The sequence below is a fragment of the Aquila chrysaetos genome, chromosome 17 (assembly GCF_900496995.4).
Source record: "Aquila chrysaetos chrysaetos chromosome 17, bAquChr1.4, whole genome shotgun sequence".
Lineage (NCBI taxonomy): Eukaryota > Metazoa > Chordata > Aves > Accipitriformes > Accipitridae > Aquila > Aquila chrysaetos.
The window spans coordinates 20,628,344-20,647,404 of record NC_044020.1 but is presented as its reverse complement, the minus strand read 5'-3'; the positions used below and the strand labels follow the sequence as shown (position 1 = coordinate 20,647,404).

Below are 19,061 nucleotides of genomic sequence, written 5' to 3'. Positions count from 1 at the left end.
ATAAATAAAAGCCAAAAAAGAAAAAAGAAGAGTGAAATGATGTAGAACTTACTCATTTCATCAAAACTATTATGACCAAATAAATCCAAACTTGGGTGACCTGGGGGACAACAAGTTGAATGTGAACCAGGAGTATGACCTTGTGGTGATGAAAGTGAACCACATGCTAAGATATGAGGAGTGTCCAAGAAAACTGGCTTTGCTTAGCCTGGGACAGCAAAGGCTAATGGTGGGATCTAATTGCTATCTGGCTCTACAGAAACAAAGAAAAAGGCAGATTCCCTTCAGGTAACAAGGGACAATGAAGGCAAGATTCAGCAAAGAAAGTTCTGACTGGATATTCAGAAACATGTTTACTCCTGAGGGTGCTTCCGCATCGAAAAAGTGCCCAGAGAAGCCATGGAATCCCCACTTCTTGACTTCAGGGCAGGGCCCTGAGTGACCTGCTTTAACTGTGAAATTTGGCCTGCTTTGAGCAGGAGGCTGGACTATGTGACCTGCAGCGGTCACTAACAGCACCAGTTAGTCAATGAAACTTCAAGGACCCCCCCCCACACACACATTTTAAATGTAAAGGAACAGTCAATTTTATGCATCTATGCAGTAAAACAAAAAAGTTTAGAAGTTTTTTTTCACATCAAAGTAAAATGGAAATTTCTGATCCTTATTTTTAATTTAAAAATTATCACATAAAGTGTTTTAAAAAGTCAAAAAAGCATTTTTTCTTCTCGACAAGCTTATTAGTGATATCATTTTTTCTAGGCTTATATCTTAACATTTACAATTCATTTGCATCTTACTAATTTTTCTGTTCTTGTTATTTTAAAAACAAAACCCAGCACCTGGATGGCAAAACAATATTACCAATTTTAATGGCAGTTATGTGGGATGATGTATTTATCAAAACAACAACAAAACTAAATCTCCTAAAATCCACATTTTAAAACACAGGTAGAGGTATCAGTATAAATCTAAGCAATCTACATCAAATTATTAATGCATTTTTCCTTTGTGCACTTTAAATTACTGCAAGTTTCCTGAATTTATCACCAGACTAGAGTTTTCTCAGTATTCGTGTTTATATTTGAATTCTGGCCTGGTCAGCATGATTTCTTGGCTTTTGCAAAACTTTCCCAGTGAAGAGATTACAGTAGGCTACTATAAATCAAATATTTTAGGGAAATAACCATAGAAAAGTGTTACTGTTAGGCATTTACTCACAGTGAATTTTGAAGTCCTTGTACTGTCTGTCTTCAATTGCTACCACGTACAAAGCAGCTCGGTCTGGAAACATTAGCCCTCCAGGTTTCTGTTGATGAATTGTGGGGAAATGGATCTCGTAATCTATTCACCTGACAAAGACATCACATTTTGAACTGCACATACAAAAACCAGACAAGCACCCCTTGCATGCCTTTATTGTTTTCCTTCAGATTGTCACATCAGCTTTAATCTCAGCAACTCTTGCAGCCTGTAGCAATGTCATTAGATAGTGTCTATATGAATTTACCAGCAGTTAATCAAAAGCAAAGCTCTTTCACAGAGATCCCCTTTGTTAATCTTTTTGTTAAAGCCTAAGAAATGACACCTGGAGATGTAATTGTGTCTTGCTATGGTGACAGGAGGAGAGAGAAGGCTTGTAGTCACAAAATAAATGGTGATTGCTCCAGCAAGGAGTATGACATGCAGAACACCTACCAGCCACTTGTCGCGGGCGTAGATGACGGTGTTGAGCATGGACTCGTAGAAGAGGCAGTAACCCATCCACTCGCTGATGATGATGTCTACTTTATCCACAGGTAATTCAACTTCTTCCACTTTACCTTTAAATATTGTGATTACTGAAAAAAGAATCCAAAGAAATACGTTTCACATAATAAAACACCTAAGTTCCTTACTGGTGAATGTCAGGCTGACCTTTTCAGTATGATTCTCTTCTTGAATGCCTGTAGATAAGGGGTGACTCCATGTGACTCAATGGATTTTACACTATTTTAAAACTACTTGCAGTAGGCATAATAAACAGAAGTTTTAGTATCAGTATAAAAGGAAAAAAAAAAAAAAAAAGAAACAAACCCCAAACCGAAACCCAAACCAAATAAAACCCATATATAAAAAAACAACAGAAAAACAGGCCTTACCTGGTTACCTGCATGATCTCATTTTACATGCCCTTTGGAATTTGGAAGATTTCTAGATCATTGACCAAGTAATGCAAAGAATCCACCTAGAATCCTTTAAACATCCCTGTAGGGTTACAGATACATGATCTCATCACTGAGATATTAGCGATTTATGGAACTAGGATCTAATTCTCAACTGTTTTTCAAATATATTATACTGCCTTCACAATGAGGAAACTAAGGCTTATTTCTTCCATGAGTTCTGGGGAGCTGACTCAACTGAGAAAGTCAGATCTAGCCTGACAGTACACAAACAAGAAAGTTTGTACAAACACGGTTCTCTCATGAAAAATAATTTTTCATTCCTTTCTGCTTCATGATTGAATCTTTTATAACATACTGGCATTCTCACTCTGAATCTTCTATGTGGTGTAGACTTGCATAACTTTCCACAGTTATCTAAACTGACTGTTGGAAAACAATGCTGTCAGGTATTTTGTCAACAAAATAGTTTCAAGGAAATTAAAAGGTTGCTAGAAGTTTGATGTGGTAGAATACCAGATCCTCAGAGACACTATTACAACACAGCGCATTAAGTTACTGGCAATACTGTATACTACTTACAGGAGACTGAGTATGCACTGCAAAAGCGAATCAACAATCAATTAATATAATTGGTTGATACCAGAACAGGTATTTTGCTTAAAGTAAAATTAAATGCTGGTCCATATTTAGTTCAGTTGTAACAAATAATTTTGTTTTAGGACCACTACACAATTCACCAATTATTCTTGCATTTTTTTAAAAATATATTTCCTATTTACAAATGTAGTCCCAATTCTTTAGACAAATAATTTTCAGCTTGGGTTTGTCTCTATTTATATTATTGGTTGCAGTGGGTAAAGTCTCGTGGTTCCAGATTCTTCCTTGACAAGGTAACTGATGCACTTGAAATTCAGGAATAAAGTGAGTAGGGAATATTTTACTTTCCATTACTAATTGATAAGATTACTGTATTACTCTTAATAAATGGCAGGTTTTAATGATGGCAATTTTTATTGATGAAAGTTGTCAACATTCAGTTTGAGGAAGATGAATTTCATTTAGCTACAACTAGGTTAGCTGTTTAAGAGTGGAAGTGCGGGTTGAGTGATTTTTTAGAACTCAGCCCAGGAAAAATGAGGTTTTGTGCTTCCAAAATACATGCAGTACTAGTATTAACTCTAACCAGATGTGGCCACTTTATTTGCATAGCAAACTTTTAATCCAGACTGGCCCCCTAAGCAGTTGGGAACACTCTGATTCAGACTGGTGACACAAAGTATCAGCTGGTAAGAGCAACCTGATTGGAAAAGAGCAGAGTTCTCTTCTCCTTCCCATTCTTTAATCTCCTTCCTTTCACAGTTAGTAGCTCAATAGTTCATCTGTTGTAACACTGAAGACTCTTCATGTCTATAAGATCCAGCCACGAGTTCTCTTTAGTTCTCTTTTCTCCCGAGAACTTTCACTGCCACAATTCTTTTGGAGTGAATTTTAGCACTGTTGACAGCTGCCAGTGACACACCTGCAGACTTTGAAGCCCTCTGTTTATACCTAGAACAGTCACAGTGTAAGCAGCAGCAGCAGCACAAGTTCCTCCCACCTCCCTTCACTTTGATGAAACATCTTCATAAGGCATCATGTGGGAACAGATTGTGCTGTCCCCAGCTGTATTGTATCTGTTCTGGAAACAGTGGGTTTTCTCTTGGTTCAGCCCCTTTTGCTGACTCTGCATTTCTCTAAACAATTAGGGGGAAAAAAAGAAAAATTTCCATGAGCAACAAGATCCTTTGGCTCAGTACCTGGTTGCATTAAAATAAAAGTGAATGTGGGTCAGTATAATGTGTGTTAAGTGTAAATGTTAGTTCAGTTGTGTAGTTTGTTTCTGTTGGAGACCAAACTGCAGTCCGACAGACTGCTGAACCTGTCCAGGCAGGTCTCCTGCCAAAGGGGAGGGGTCTCTGCTTCTTCCTCCACAGTTTTTCCAAGGACTTGCTCCTTGGAGAAACAGGAGGAAGAAGCAGAGATAAATACCTTCTGCAACCCCTGGAGCACGCTGGATCCTTCTTATTTATTCTGACAAAGGTCCCTTCACACACAATTCCTGTTGCTGGAAATCCAAACGTGAATTGATTTGTGGTACGCTGTTTGTGTACCTGTTTGATGAAAGGCCGTTCTGCGAATATATGGGCTCGGCACCAAAGGTGCAGGATAACCAAGCTGAGGTCAACACCTCGTTGTTTTAGTGCTTTATCCCTACTGGGGAGGAGAGTATTTTCTGGTCCTTTGCTTTCTCCTTTTTCTGAACCAAAAGTTGCAAACACTGGCTGGCCTCTTATAGCCCACGTCACTGCTGTTTCTTTCCCACCACACCACACCACTTGAATACGCATACTGTACAAAAAATTCTCCTCCCAAACAGCTCAGTGTAAGTCAGAAGCTGCCAGTGACAGCAATAAAAATTAGAGCAGATCTAAACCAGAACAGAAGTCTATTCCTGTGCATGTGCTAGCATAGCACCAGTGCAGACACAGCTAAAAGTGGGGGCAAATGACAAAGTCTAGCCAGTTTAAACAAGAACTGTCTCACAGCCTCAGTTAAAAAAAACTCCTTATTTTTTAGGTTGTTATGAAGCTATCTTGTGTGCAGTGATTTGGAGGAGGAGTGAAGACATGAAATAGAGCTTGTTGGAGATGATTATTTTTTAAGAGTTTTCAGTAGGTTGGGGGTATTTTTAGTATTTTTTTTTAATTGAAATGTTTCCATATCCCTGGAAATGTCAACAGTTTTCTTTTCAAGAAAGAAAAAGTTTTCTATGATACTCTTATTCTGAGAATTGAACATTTTCATTTGTGTGTGTTTCAATATGTTTTTTAAAAATTTTTTTTTTTTTTAAGTTGGAAGTCTGAAGAAACTCTTAGTGAAAAATCTGTATTGATATGGAATACTTTTTGCTTTGAACCTTATTTCAATTTGAATGTAAGTGTGTGTGTGTCAATTCTATTTTAAGAGATAAGGTGGAATTCAAATGGCAGAATTAATTTGAAAACTTCAGCTCTAATATGGGGCCTTCTGTCTGCTTTGCTAAATCAAACTGCCTGCTGATGAGTCCTATTTGCTTCTGTTGTCTGTAAGCCTAGAAGTAAATGTAGAAGTAACGTCTCCCATGAGGAATTGTAGTGCCTAGAATGAGGTGTTTAGTTTTGTATTTACATAAGTAAAATAAGTAAAACTACCATTTACATATAAACCACACAACATAAATTAATCAGAAAAAGCGAAACAGTTATCTTCTCTGTCTCCTGAAGAAAATATTTTTATATATGCCTTACTGTTGTCCAAGTGGTTGGCCTTGATAATTTTTTCTGAGTAGTCAGATATACTTGAGCATTCAATCTAGGAAAAAAAGAAAAAAAGAAAAGCAAGAGGAAGACTAATTATGTGTTAGAGATCTCAGCTATATGAATAAAACCAAAATCTACTGAAGGCAGCAAAGACTCTACAGAGCATGTAATCGTTGATAAAGAGTAAATCAAACCTGTGTGGGCAGGATCATGATCAATGATATCTTAATATTTAAACTGCCGTCTGTGTTTGAGTTCAACTGGCTCATATAGAAAAGACTGTTTTTAAGCTGTTGAAATGTGGAAAAAAGGGGCCCTAACTCCAAAATTACATAATTTATTAATAATATTATTTAATTTATTCCTGCTACTTCAAATATTGCCTCCTCCCCCCAAAAAATCTGCTGAAGGGAATGAATCAGCATGGTGCTACATTTCCTCACGTTTTTTAAAACAAAATATATTCAAACTTTGTGAATAAGGTTAAAATTCAAACTCTGCCAATACTGCTCTCTGTCAAGACACAATTGCTTTTCTCCGTGAAAAATTTATCATCTTTGGCAATGCATGCTATCAAAAAAGAATACAGACATTTTACACATAAGAAATGACTGAAATTATTGTATTTACAAAAACATCCAGATCTGAATGTGTTTTCCTACGACCAGTTCTGTGCTTTTACTAAGAAAGGAATTACAAAGTACCTTCTAGTTTTAGATTTGCCCTTAAATTTGTTAAAATCTGTGTTCTAGCATAAAAGCCCATGTTTGCAATGACCTTTTATATCTTTTAGAGAAACACTGCATTCCATGAATCCCTCTGGTTCTTGTGCCCTTTTAAAATCATGAGGGCCAAAGTTGCTGGTAGTCACCACATCAGTTCCTAATTTACCTCTTCCAAATTTTACATTAAACTGCCAGTAATTCTTTGTATAATCCTTGTCTCTCTAACTCCCCTATGGGAATGTCAAATAGAATTATATTATCTCTAATGAGGTGGTTAATACGTCCAGTGAATTTCATTTAATCTCTAAAAGCCAAACTGTGCTTGACCTCTGTGATGGCACTAGCAGATGGCAGGATGGCGGATGGAAGGACACACAAATCCCTTATTCTTTTTATATAGCCAATGAAACAGCTAGGCATAATAGCAGTCATAATATCAATCCCTGTCCCCATGGGAACATGAGCCTTAATTCTACTTAGCTTGCCTGTGGATGTAAACCGCTCCTCAAGATGTCTGACTAAATGGCCTGAACATAAACCAAAACTGGCATGTAGAAAGGAACATCAGAGTGCCAGTTCAGAGAGTCCAGGGAAGAAATCCCTTGGGGAGAACTCCGTCCTTTTTCTCCATCCAGCTTCTTCTTCCCTTACTGTAAACTGTGTAGACTATATGCCTTGTCTATATTTACAGCCATTATAACATACTCAGTTTTCCTGTCTATATTCACATCTGCCTGGCATTTTCAATTCCATTGCTCATTCTTTCTGGTTGTTTTGGGTGATTTTTAAATAAAGCATGGGTATGTAGGTGTTTGGAAGTGGCTTTCCAACCTTTCTAAAGAAAAAGATGCAAAGAAATAAAAAGTTCTATTCCATGAATGACTACAAGTTTCCAAAAATCAGCTTCATTCTCAAAAAAGCAAAATAATAAAAAAAAAAAACACTCAGATGTTCCAGGAAGGAATATATATTTCAGAAAATAAACTTGCTTTAGGGAGGCTAACGCTGTTTGTCTCTATTTTGACTTGGACTCCATACTGTGGTACAATTTTATTTTAAAAAGCAACTCATTTCAGAAAAAGAAAATACTGAATTCTGTAGGGGAAGAAATAGGAAAAAACATCAGTGTTGTCAGGTTTTCCCCAAGTTCTCTTCAAGTCAGTGATCTGCTCAAATCTGTCCAATTTTACAAAGCATTTGGATTTTACAAAAACTGTGTGTTCCAATATGTCTGTACCTCCGTTTACAATCACAGAATGGTTTGGGTTGGAAGGTACCTTTAAAGACCATCTAGTCCAACCCCCCCGCCATGGGCCGGGACACCTTCCACTAGACCAGGTTGCTCAAAGCCCCATCCGACCTGGCCTTGAACACTGCCAGGGATGGGGCATCCACAGCTTCTCTGGGAAACCTGTGCCAGTGTCTCACTACCCTCATCATAAAAAATTTCTTCCTCATACCCAATCTAAATCTACCCTCTTTCAGTTTAAAACCATTGTCCCTTGTCCTATCACTATAGGCCCTGGTTAAAAGTCTTTCTCCACCCTTTATATATTGAAAGGCTGCAATAATGGAGCCTTCTCTTCTCCAGGCTGAACAACCCCAACTCTCTCAGCCTGTCTTCACAGGAGAGGTGCTCCAGCCCTCTGAGCATCTTTGTGGTCCTCCTCTGGACCTGCTCCAACAGGTCCACGTCTTTCTTGTACTGGGGACCCAGAGCTGGATGCAGTGCTCCAGGTGGGGTCTCAGCAGAGCAGAGCAGAGGGAGAGTATCACCTTTCTCAACCTGCTGGCCACTCTTCTTCTTATGCAGCTCAGGATACAATTGGCTTTCTGACCTGTAAGCATGCATTGCTGGCTCACATCCAATTTTCCATCAACCAGTATCCCCAAATCCTTCTCTGCAGGGCTGCTCTCAATCAGTTCATCACCCAGTCTGTACTGACATTGGGGATTGCCCTGATTCAAGTGAAGGACCTTGCATTTGCCCTTGTTGAACTTCATGAGGTTCATACTGGTCCACTTCTCAAGCTTGTCAAGGTCCTTCTGGACGGCATTCTTTCCCTCAAGTATATCAACTGTACCACTCAGCTTTGTGTCATCTGCAAACTTGCTGAAGGTGAACTCAATCCCACTATCTATGTCATTAATTGAGATATTACAGTATGGACCCCTTGAGGGACCCTTTTGTTTCTTCACCTCTATCTAGTTCTGTGTGTGTATATTCATCTCTACTTTCATTTTACTTCTCAGTCTTCAGTCTAATGCTGCAAATGTCTCCTCTCTTACTAGGGTCTTCTTCTGAAACAGTCACCACATTCCCAGATTTCCTTTTCCCCTGGGCTGTGTCCTCATCACCACCTTTTTATCCAAATCAGCTAACATCTGACATGTGCTTTCATTTTATCTGTCTGTTTAACTCCTTCTTACCTACACTGTCGCATTTGTCTGGAAATACCATAGAACTCAGATGGTTCTACTGCAGTGACTGCCCTGAATTTTGTATGACAAAATGCAGCAGATGAACCAAGGTTTCAAGGGATAATTGAATGTGTTTTTCTCTCCCTCACTCACCCCTCCCAAGCACCAACAGCCACACGTCAATCCTGTCTCTACATGTCTTACAACAGCTCCCCAGTTAGATGAACATCATTGCACGATCTCCTGTTATCCTCCCACAATGGTTAGGGGCCAGAGCACATGAAGAAAGAAGAAGAAAAACTGAGGGGGCTGGTTCTGTTCAGCTTGTAGAAGAGATCCCCCCAATCCAATAGCTATCTTCAACTATCTAAAAAGCGATTTCAGAGAAAACAGTCACACTCTTCTCTGAAGTGCACAGTGCCAGGACAAAAGTCAGTAATCATGAGCTGCAGCAAGGAAAATTCCTGCTGATTGTAGCACTGGAATAGGTGCTGAGAGAGGATTTAGAGTCTCCATCCTTGGAGATTTTCCAAACTGGACTGGACAAGGCCTTGAGCAACCTGATATAGCTTTAAACTTAAGTCTGCTTTGAGCAGGAGGTTGGATTAGATACTTCCAGAGGTTCTTCTAAACTAAATCTTTCTATGAGTCAGTGATTCTATGATTTATGCCTCTTGAAGACCCAGAGATGATTCTAGCAGTTGACTGAGGTAGTGGCAAGGAATAAGTTCCAACAGTGAGTAAGAGGGGATAAAAGAACCAGACAGGGTAGTGGATGAATTTGAACCTGAAGAAGGGAAAAAGTGAGAAAGATGAGAGTGATTTCAGTGGCACTATAGTCAGGAAACCAACACTCTGCATTTGTCAACAGTTCCCACATCATGCTATTTGAAAAATCACTTCTAACTGTAGAGAAGAAACTGGAACATCTCAGCTCTATGTAATAACTCATGACAAATGTTTGCTTTTTTAAAAGGAACACTCGCAGTTTCAGTTGGCACTCTTTGCCAATAGGACCATAAAGTCCGAATTTGACTGTAAGATTGCCACTGCCAGATCTCTGCAATATCTGCTTTTCCAACACAAATACAAGTCTGCAGCTTGCTGTGTGACAGGGTTCATGGTGAGGTAGCTCACGTGACAAGAAGGTTGAAACTCTTAGACTATAGCAGAGGAGTTTCACACCTTAAGTGAATTCCTTTGAGAGCTAAGTTTCCCAGATAGCACAACCCCCAGCTTCAGTGCTGAAAAGTCCATGGGTGAGCTGACACTGGTGTGCGACTGAGCTTTATAAATGCCTGAAATACAGCCTGAACTGTAATGAAATCCAAAGCAAAAACAAACAAACAAACAACAACCTGTGGAAAAGTATTTACTTTTCTTTTACTGGGTGAATTTTCTGCCAGTGAGCTGGCTGACTGTGGAATCAGATAAGCACCAGTGCCAGCACAACGGAGGGAGGAAGACCATATGGCCAGGGATCTGGGAGATAGGAAGGTGGGAGCACAGCATCATCATTTTGTATATGCTTATACTTTTACAGCACTGCAACATCCTTGTGTGAGACCTGCATTCCTGCATCGGAAAAGGCTACAGGTTTATTCTCCCTGAGGCTTTGAGATAATAGATTCTGTACTCAGTTTACAAGAAATAACATTCTAGCTGACAATTCTGTATATTAAGTCTCATGCTTAAACTCCAAAACTTTTGCCAGCACCTTCTGATTTCAGCTATCTATACTTCCATGCTCTAGTCTGATACTCAGATGAGGCACTCAGAATTAACACTGGATTTTGAAAATATAAGCCTGAGAATTGAATGGGAGTCCCTACATTTCATGTATCATTACCAGTAATAAAGACCCACAGTTTAGATACTCAGTGACATCAGTGTCTTCAAATGCACAGATATAGCCAACTAAGTTTTAGTAAACAAGTTTGTCGAAGAAGTACACAGAGAAATAGAATCTAGTTCCCCTTTTCTATGTTGTGTTGTGTCTGCAGGGCAAACAGAAGTCCAAAGCAAAAAGAAAATGTACTTGTCATTTTAGAGTCAGTACGAATAACTTTGAATATACTTAGGAAGCAAATCTATGCTCTCTCTAATGACTTCTCTGCAGAGAACTGCACATTCTTGCTCCTAAAGCTCAATGTATTTAAGGTAATCATTCCTTTCTGCCTCTGAAAAGCATTATTATTGGCACAGAAAACATGCACGTGCTTTCTTGCATGACTCACTGAGTTGTAATGTACAGGGAAAAGTGTATTAAAGAAATTTGTTTCCAAGACTACAAAGTTGCAGAACATAAGAATTTAAAAAAGCAAGCTAGTTCCTTTGTCCCCTCTGAGTAGGAGTGAGTCCCTTTAACATTTTTTTGCAACCAAGAAAAAATGTGAATATGTATCAGATCACCAAAGATTCCACACAAAGGAAGACATTATATCTTGATTTGGAAAACGCACACTACTGCAAGTCATAGAAAGAAACAGAACTCCACTGAAGTCACTGTAAATCAAGTCATACAAGAGCTTGGAGAGAAGAATTTCAAACCAAGACAAGTAAGAAAAGGTAAATCACCAAGCCAAATTCTTATGCATGTAGTGATAGGACAAGAGGTAATGGCTTTAAAACTGAAAGAGGGTAGATTTAGATTGGATATAAGGAAGAAATTTTTTATGATGAGGGTGGTGAGGCACTGGCACAGGTTCCCCAGAGAAGCTGTGGATGCCCCATCCCTGGCAGTGTTCAAGGCCAGGTTGGCTGGGGCTTTGAGCAACCTGGTCTAGTGGAAGGTGTCCCTGCCCATGGCAGGGGGGGTTGGAACTAGATGGTCTTTAAAGGTACCTTCCAACCCAAACCATTCTAGGATTCTATGACAATGCACAAACTCAAAATATGAGAGAAAGTCTTCTTACCCCATATACCTTCTTGGCTCCTGCCTTTGCAGCAAACATGGAGAGGATTCCTGTGCCACTTCCAACATCAAGGACAATCTTATCTTTAAAAACATGTTTATTGTGATACATTGAGTTTCTATAGGTTAATGTGCGCACTTCATCCTTTAACATTTCCTGTGATGAAAAAAAACCCATTGTGTTATTATTTGAAGTGCCTATATGCATTCAACACTGCTGCTGAATGCATTCCCTTATTCTAATTTAAGCATTATTAACACCCAACCTGAAGAGTTTTTCAAGTACTTTGGGGTGCACACATCAAAGCAACTGTAAAATGCTAGCTACTTAGAATTGAATTATTAAGAAGAAGCATGATGTCCTTTGCACAATTTTATTTTTCTAAATATTACTTCACTGTTACAATTGACAACCAGAATGTAATCTAACCACAGCACTGCTTTGGGCATAGATAGAAGCCATACAAAAATTCAAGGTTTCACTTTCTCCTAAATCATCCACAACCTAGAACTTCAGTGGAGGGACTTCTGAGGTTCCTCTTTGAACACAAAAGAAATCGTTCCATAAGCCATTATAAGACAGCGGTCTTGATAGCCTTGCCCAATGTGATGCAGAAAGTCCATTGTAGAGCTTAGAGATACTGTGCTGTATGGTACTCCCTTACTGCTCTTCTCTTCACTCATTTATATGACCGATTTCCAGAAGATACTAATGTATAACCTAGACCACTATCTCACTATTTTAAGATGTCATTGTTAGCTGCTGATTTTTGTTTCATTGATAGCACCAGTATATGCATTGCATTCTATTGACACCTCGTTTTCAAGTGTGCATATATCAGCCAAACTATATCAATAAAGAGCACTGAGGTCAAGATCCAAGTGCCATTTTTAAGAGAAGTGTAGGCCATTCAACACACACTTTAATTTTCTCAAAATGCTTCTGTTAGGTCTAGAAGGCTGAATCTTTGCTTATACTACTGCCATCATTTCATAGTTTAAGCAAGTAGGCAAATGAGTTCTTGAATTTCAGGATAAAAAGAATCAGTTCACTGCCCAGCAGTCTGAAGCACTAGTGCACTGGATTGTTACATGTATCAGTTGCTCACTTACCTGTTTGGGCATGAGACTATATGTAGTCAGTAACTAGATGAATAAAAGGCTATTTTTATCATCATAAAACATGGTTTGGTATCAGGCAAAGAAAGAGGCAGAGGAACAGTCCAACAACACTGGAAATGTGATGGAGCACACCCTCATGGAAACTTTCCAAATATATTAAGGACAAGGAGGTGATGGAGAGTGTTCGTCATGGATTTGGAGATGACCGACTACCTGATAGCTTTCTATGGTGAAATAATGGGCTCTGTGGATGACGGAAGAGGAGTGGATGCTTGTTTGTCTTGATTTTAGCACGACTTTTAACACTGTTTCCCATAACATCCTCATTGAAAAACTGATGAAATATGGACTACATAAATGGACAGTGAAGTGGACTAAAAACTGACTGAACTGCTGCTCCCAAAATGTTTCGATCAGCAGCACAAAGTCCATCTGGAGGCCAGTCACTAGTGGTGTCCCCCAGGAGTCAATACTGGTGCCAATACTGTTGGATACCTTCAATAACCTGGATGATGGGACAGAGTGCAGTCTCAGCAAGTTTGCAGTTGATAGAAAACTGGGAGGAGTATGTTTGATTCACCAGATGGTTGTGCTGCAAATCAGAGGGACCTCAGCAAGCTGAAGAAAGAACTGACAGGAATCTCAAGAAAGTCGACAATGGGAAATGCAAAGTCCTCCTCCTGAGCTTGGCTGGGATAGAGTTAATTTTCACCAGAAGCTGGGAGAGGGCACAGCCAGGACAGCTGACCCGAACTAGCCAAGGGGATTTTCGATACCTTATGACATCATGCCCAGTATATAACTGGGGGAGCTGGCCAGGGGCAGGGAGGAGGGATCGCAGCTCAGGAATGGGCTGAGCATCGGGTTCCAGGTGGTGAGAAATTGTGTTGTGCATCACTCGCTTTATATAGTCTTTTATTAGTATTATTGTTATTATTATTTCTTCTCTCCTTGTGTTGTCCTATTAAACTGTCCTTATCTCAACCCACAAGGTTTTACCTTTTTCTTCCAATTCTCCTCCCCTTCCGACCAGGGAGGGGAGGAGCGAGTGAATGACCACATGGTGCTTAGCTGCTGGCTGGGCTTAAACCACGACAGTCCTGCACATGGGGAGGAATAACCTCATGCACTAATGTAGGCTAAGGACTGGCTGTCTGGAAAGCAGTGTTTGCTAATAATGACCTTGGGAACCTGGTGGACAGCAGTTTGAACATGAGCCAGCAATGTGCACTTGCAGCGTTTTGGGATGCACTAAAAAAAGCATCACCAGCAGGTCGAGGGAGGTGGTTCAACACTGGTGAGACCACATCTGAGGTCCTGTGTCCAGCTCTGGGTTCCCCAGGACAAGAGATGTTGAAGCAGATCCAGTGAAGGCCCATGAACATGATTAAGGGATGGGAGCATCTGGCATGTAAGGAGAGATTGAGAGAGCTAGGTTTGTTCACCCTGGAGAAGAAAAGGCTCAAGGGATCCTATCAATGTGTATAAATATCTGTTGAGTGGGGGAAGAAAGGAGGCAGAGACAGACTCTTCTCAGTGGTAACCAATTAAAGAATAAGAGGCAAAAATGACATGAACAGGTTTTTCAGAGCCTTCTCCAATCAAGTTTTAAATATGTCCAAGGATGGAGGCTCCACAGCCAGCATTTTACCAATCTCGCAGTAAAGAATATTTTTTTCCAGTTAAGTGTGTGCCCATGACATCAACCAGCTCCTTCAGCCCTGGTGGAGACAGCCCATCAGGTCCGATAGACTCAGGTATGTCCAACTTGCTTAAGTGATCCTTCTCTGTTGAGCGTAATTCTTCCTCACTCTAGACTTTGCCACTCATCTTAGTGGCCTGGGATTCCTGAAGACAAGTCTTACCAGTAAAACCAGAACTGAAGAAGTAATTTTCCATGCCCTTTGTCACTAGATACCCTGCCTCATTCAGCAAGAGTCCCACCTTTTCCCCAGTTTTCATTTTGCTGTTAATACACCTAGAGAAGCCCTGCTTTGTTACTCTTCCCATCCCTTGCCAGATTCATGTCCAGATGCAACTTAGCTTTCCTAACCCTGGCCCTGAAATTACTTCTGGGTTACCTGACCCTTCTTGTACCTCTTGTATGCTTCTTTTTTGGTTTGAATTTTGTCAGAAGCTTCTTGTCCAATCACGCAGGCTTCCTGCCACCACTGCTTGACTTTCTGCATGTCAGGATGGACCGTTCTTGGAGAAGGTGAGCCTTGAAAATCAACCAGTTTCCCTGGCCCCCTCTTCTCTGCAGGATCATCTCCCATATGATTTTTCCAAGTAGATCCCTGAAAAGGATGAAGACTGCTCTCCTGAAACCTAGGGTTGTCAACAAGACAAATAGCATGGATGCTGAGAGACCATCCATGCTCTCAGGATCCTGAACTTCATCATCTCATGGTAACTGCAGCCAAGCCTGTCCTGACCATCACATCCCCAGCTGGTTCATTCTTTTTAGTAAGTATTCATTCTTTTTAGTAAGTATCAGGACCAGCAGAGCACTACACCACCACCCCACGCCCGCCATTGATTCAGGTCATCTGTGCCAGGAGTCTATCATCATGAATTCCAAAAATGTACTCGATTGCTTATGTCCTGTTCTGTTGCCTTTCAACAGATGTTGGGGTGATTAAAGTCTCTCATGGATCAGAAATCAGACTCATGTCTCATGCAGACATGAGACTCCTTTCAGTTGTCTGAAGAAGACCTCATCTACTTCCTGATCAGGTGGTCTGTAGCAGACACCCACAACAATGTCAACCATGTTGGTCTGCTGTTTAATTCTGAACTATAAGCTCTCCGCTGGAACATCATCTGTCCCATAGAGGACATGAGTTTGTGCATTCAGCTGCTCTGTCTCTCTTCCCACCACCTTCCCCATCTGTCCCTGCTAAAGAGCCTATGTCCAGCTATTGTGGCATTCCGGTCGTGTGAGCAATCTCACAGCATCTCTTTGATCCCTGTGAGACTGTAGCCATGCAGCCGTACACTGACCTCTAATTCCTCCTGTTCATTTCCCAGGGTGCATGTATTAGGGTACAGGCACTTCAGAGAGGCTCTCTGTGGTGTTGATTTTCCAGAAAAGGTATGAGACCTTCCTCCATAATGCTGCCTCTTAGTACTTCTTTTTTTGTGTACTTATACTTGGGTTGTGCCCCTTCTGCTCTGCTTTATTGACCAACTATGAGGTCTTGTCCACACCACCCTGCATCTTTTGCTTACCAACTTGGTCCACCACTTCCCCATAAGACTGTCAGTCATCACCTCTTTCCTCTATCATTCTTAGCTTAAAGGTCTCCTCACCAGGTTGGCCAACCTGTTGGCAAAGACACTTTTGGCCTGGTTTGGCAGGTGGATTCCATCTCTTTCTAGCAGACCTCAATCCTCAAAGAGGGTCCCGTAGACATAAAAACTGAAACCTTGTCATTGATACCAGCTGCATAACCAGTTGTGGACCTGCAGGAGCACTTCTCCTCAATTCCTTATTTGCACTGTTAGAACTGATGCAAAAAAACACCTGGCACACCTTGCTGTTGATCATCATCCTAAGAGCTGTGTAGTCACACTTGATATGCTCCAGGTCTCATATTGGTGCTCATGTGGAAGAGCAGCGGTAGTAATCCAAGGCTGGTCTAAGGGCTGGACAAATGTCAGCAGCCTCTCCACAATGTCCCAGGTCCAAATGCTTAGATAGCAGGTCAGGTCAGCAGATGGGGGCCTCTGTCCCCTGTAGGAGAGAGCCTTCCACTACTCTCACTTGTTGCTTCCTCCCAGTGCTTCTGTGTGGCTCAGGGCCAATTGGCTCTGATGCTTCATTGGACAGAACTTCCTGCCCTTCATCTACAATGAAAGCACTGAACCTATTCTGTAGCTAGAGATCTGCAGGTGGATCAGAAGCCTGCCTCCAGTTGCCAGAAGTCACAAGTTTCCAGACTTCACCATCAGAGGAGTCTCCACTTCCAAACCTGGTAAGTACAGACTCTGACTGCCTCTCCTTTCAGTACAGTTGGGGATTTAGGCTCTTGTACCTTCAGGATCTTGGAGAAGATGCAGTCAGTGTCTTCCTCATGTCCCTGATGCTGCAAAATCTGCCAACCTCCTCTAGCAGCTCCTTTACTTGTTGACACAGATCCTCTACTAGTGCACACCTCTTGCAGGCAAGGAGGCAACCTCCCACTTTCCAGCCTCAGCAAGAGGCCCCAGGTACTCCCTGAACTCTCTGAGACCTACAGAGCTGCATCCTTCCATCAGGAGCTCAATCTGAGTTGAACTCTCTGATGTGACTTCAATATTTCTCTTAGGTCTCCTTCCCACTCAATTGTTCCTCTATCTTCTTCCATTCTTGGATTGAAGACACTGGCAAGAGTAATTGGCAGCTAGAAATCTTCTGTTTATGTGTACGCCCCACAAACAATTACTAGAGTAATGGAAATAGATACTGTTTGTGATGTGGTTTGTGAGAAGTGCCACTGATATCACATTGTTGGCCTTTTTGCATCCTAGTCTTTAAGATCCCATCCTCTTGGGTGATGTAAATATAAGATACTGGTGTCTTCTTTAGAATTGGTCTACAGTCAACTTTTCGATGGTAAATATGGTCCACTGTGTATTTTGAATTCTTTACAGGAGTGTATTTACTGGAGGCTATTGGGCTATATGTTCCCATTAATGCAGCCTGTGCATTCAAGTAACATGCCAGGATTCAAGAAATTACTTGGCTTCTTATGTCAGTTGAGTAGCTGTTCTGCTGGTATCTGTGCTCAAATATGCAAGAGAATAAAAGACCTCACTTAGCAATAAGGTAGTTTCCATGTGTGGTTGGGTTAGTTTGCAACCTTCATAAATGCACTAAATTGATGCGCTCATGAAGATCACCGCTGTACAGATAGCTAATATAAGCTCTGTGGAGAACTCATACATAAGGATCTAAGTGGGACAAAGGTTTTGAGTACAGGTCTCTAGAGAAGTGGGTGATATCTTTGGCACATAACCAGATTATACAATCTTGTGAGAAAAGGCAGAGGAATATAATAATGAGCAAGTGGGAGGGGGATAAATAACTAATAAATCAAAGAAAATATGATGATGATGATGATTATTATTATTATTAATTGTTGAAATAAAAATAAATATTACCTCATGAATTCCAAAGTGAGCATAGGAATCAAAGTAATAATCCCTGGATGTCATCTCTTCTGGATTGATGAGCTTTGCCATCTTGCCTCGGCCCGGGCAGCTTGGTTGCAATGGGACATGTATGACAGATTGAACTGGCTTTGGAACAACAGTAGGCTGAGGAGGCTGGGATGGGATGGGACAAACCTAGGAGAACATGGAATACTGTTAAGAGGCATCGTTAAAAGAAAACATTTCTCTCTCTGTCTAGCATAGTGATATTATTATAACTAGCTAGGAGATAGTAAGACCAAAGACATCTGGGGTATCATAAGTGAAATTTAGGCTGCCGTCTGTCCCTGACTCTTTAACTTATTTGCTCTGTTTTGGAAAATTTCCTTAATGGCTTTTTCCTTGATGTTCCTCTGCAGATACCTGTATCAGTGATAAAGTAATGGCAAATTATTGGTGTTGGCTGAAGTGGGTGACTCCAAACATTGACACAAGGCAGTTAAGAGCTATTTTTTCTCCTTTAGTGCCTTTTTCTGTCAAACTGTCACAGCTTTGTGAGAGGTAAGTTGTAATAAATAAATAGTTCCCCTGCAAAGAAGAGCTCATAATCAAAGGATTTTGAACACAGTGTTGCCAACAAGAAGGACAGGATTCACAATCGATACTTAATTGTCAGGTAATGTATCTGGCTGTCTTGATGAGGTAGGTCTGAGAATGCTCACAATATCTGAAAGTCCCTGACACTATCTGAAAGTCTCTCAGCATGTCCAGAAAGCACTGTAGCGAACTGTGTGGGATATGTGATCCCTTAATTTAGTTTCTGGTTGTTGGGAGATGCAGGAGTTATGGGTTACCAACACCCCCTGGCCCACTGCACTTAATTTTTCCTTGCGTATTGCATCTCCAACACCAAAATTTTAATAGAGCCAGAATTCTTACCCCCCCTTGACTCAGATTTGACACCTGTAGGATCTAAGACAGAAGCCAGAATATTTCCAAACATGAGACACAAACCATGGTCTGGCCCATAAGTACATCTACAACTTTCATCCTTAACATGAAGCAAAATGCTGAAAACTGAGAAAGACTGAGCAAGATGCTACAGCTTCACATATGCACTAACTCACCTGCAAATTATGGGTCAACAACTTCATGTATTAGGAAGGTCAATCCTACTCAAAATGTGTCACCTCCTCTTGCACTTTTTTTTCATTTTCAGATTTAGTAGTTTCCCAGT

The 19,061-nt window shown here is 40.7% G+C and overlaps 1 protein-coding gene across 5 annotated transcripts in view; it reads right to left on the bottom strand.

The window, feature by feature from the left end:
• The window catches only part of PRMT8 (protein arginine methyltransferase 8), a 70,855-nt gene that overhangs the window by 18,539 nt on the left and 33,255 nt on the right, over positions 1-19,061 (bottom strand). For 4 of the 5 annotated variants that reach the window (XM_030040905.2, XM_030040906.1, XM_030040904.1 and 1 more), the window contains 5 exons: positions 17,834-18,019; positions 11,568-11,723; positions 5,495-5,558; positions 1,699-1,841; positions 1,222-1,309 (listed from right to left, as the gene is read on the bottom strand). In XM_030040905.2, coding sequence (XP_029896765.1) covers positions 1,222-1,309; positions 1,699-1,841; positions 5,495-5,558; positions 11,568-11,723; positions 17,834-18,019 — 637 coding nt within the window. The remainder of the gene's footprint in view (positions 1-1,221; positions 1,310-1,698; positions 1,842-5,494; positions 5,559-11,567; positions 11,724-17,833; positions 18,020-19,061) is intronic. The other variant, XM_030040909.1, reaches the window with a different exon arrangement.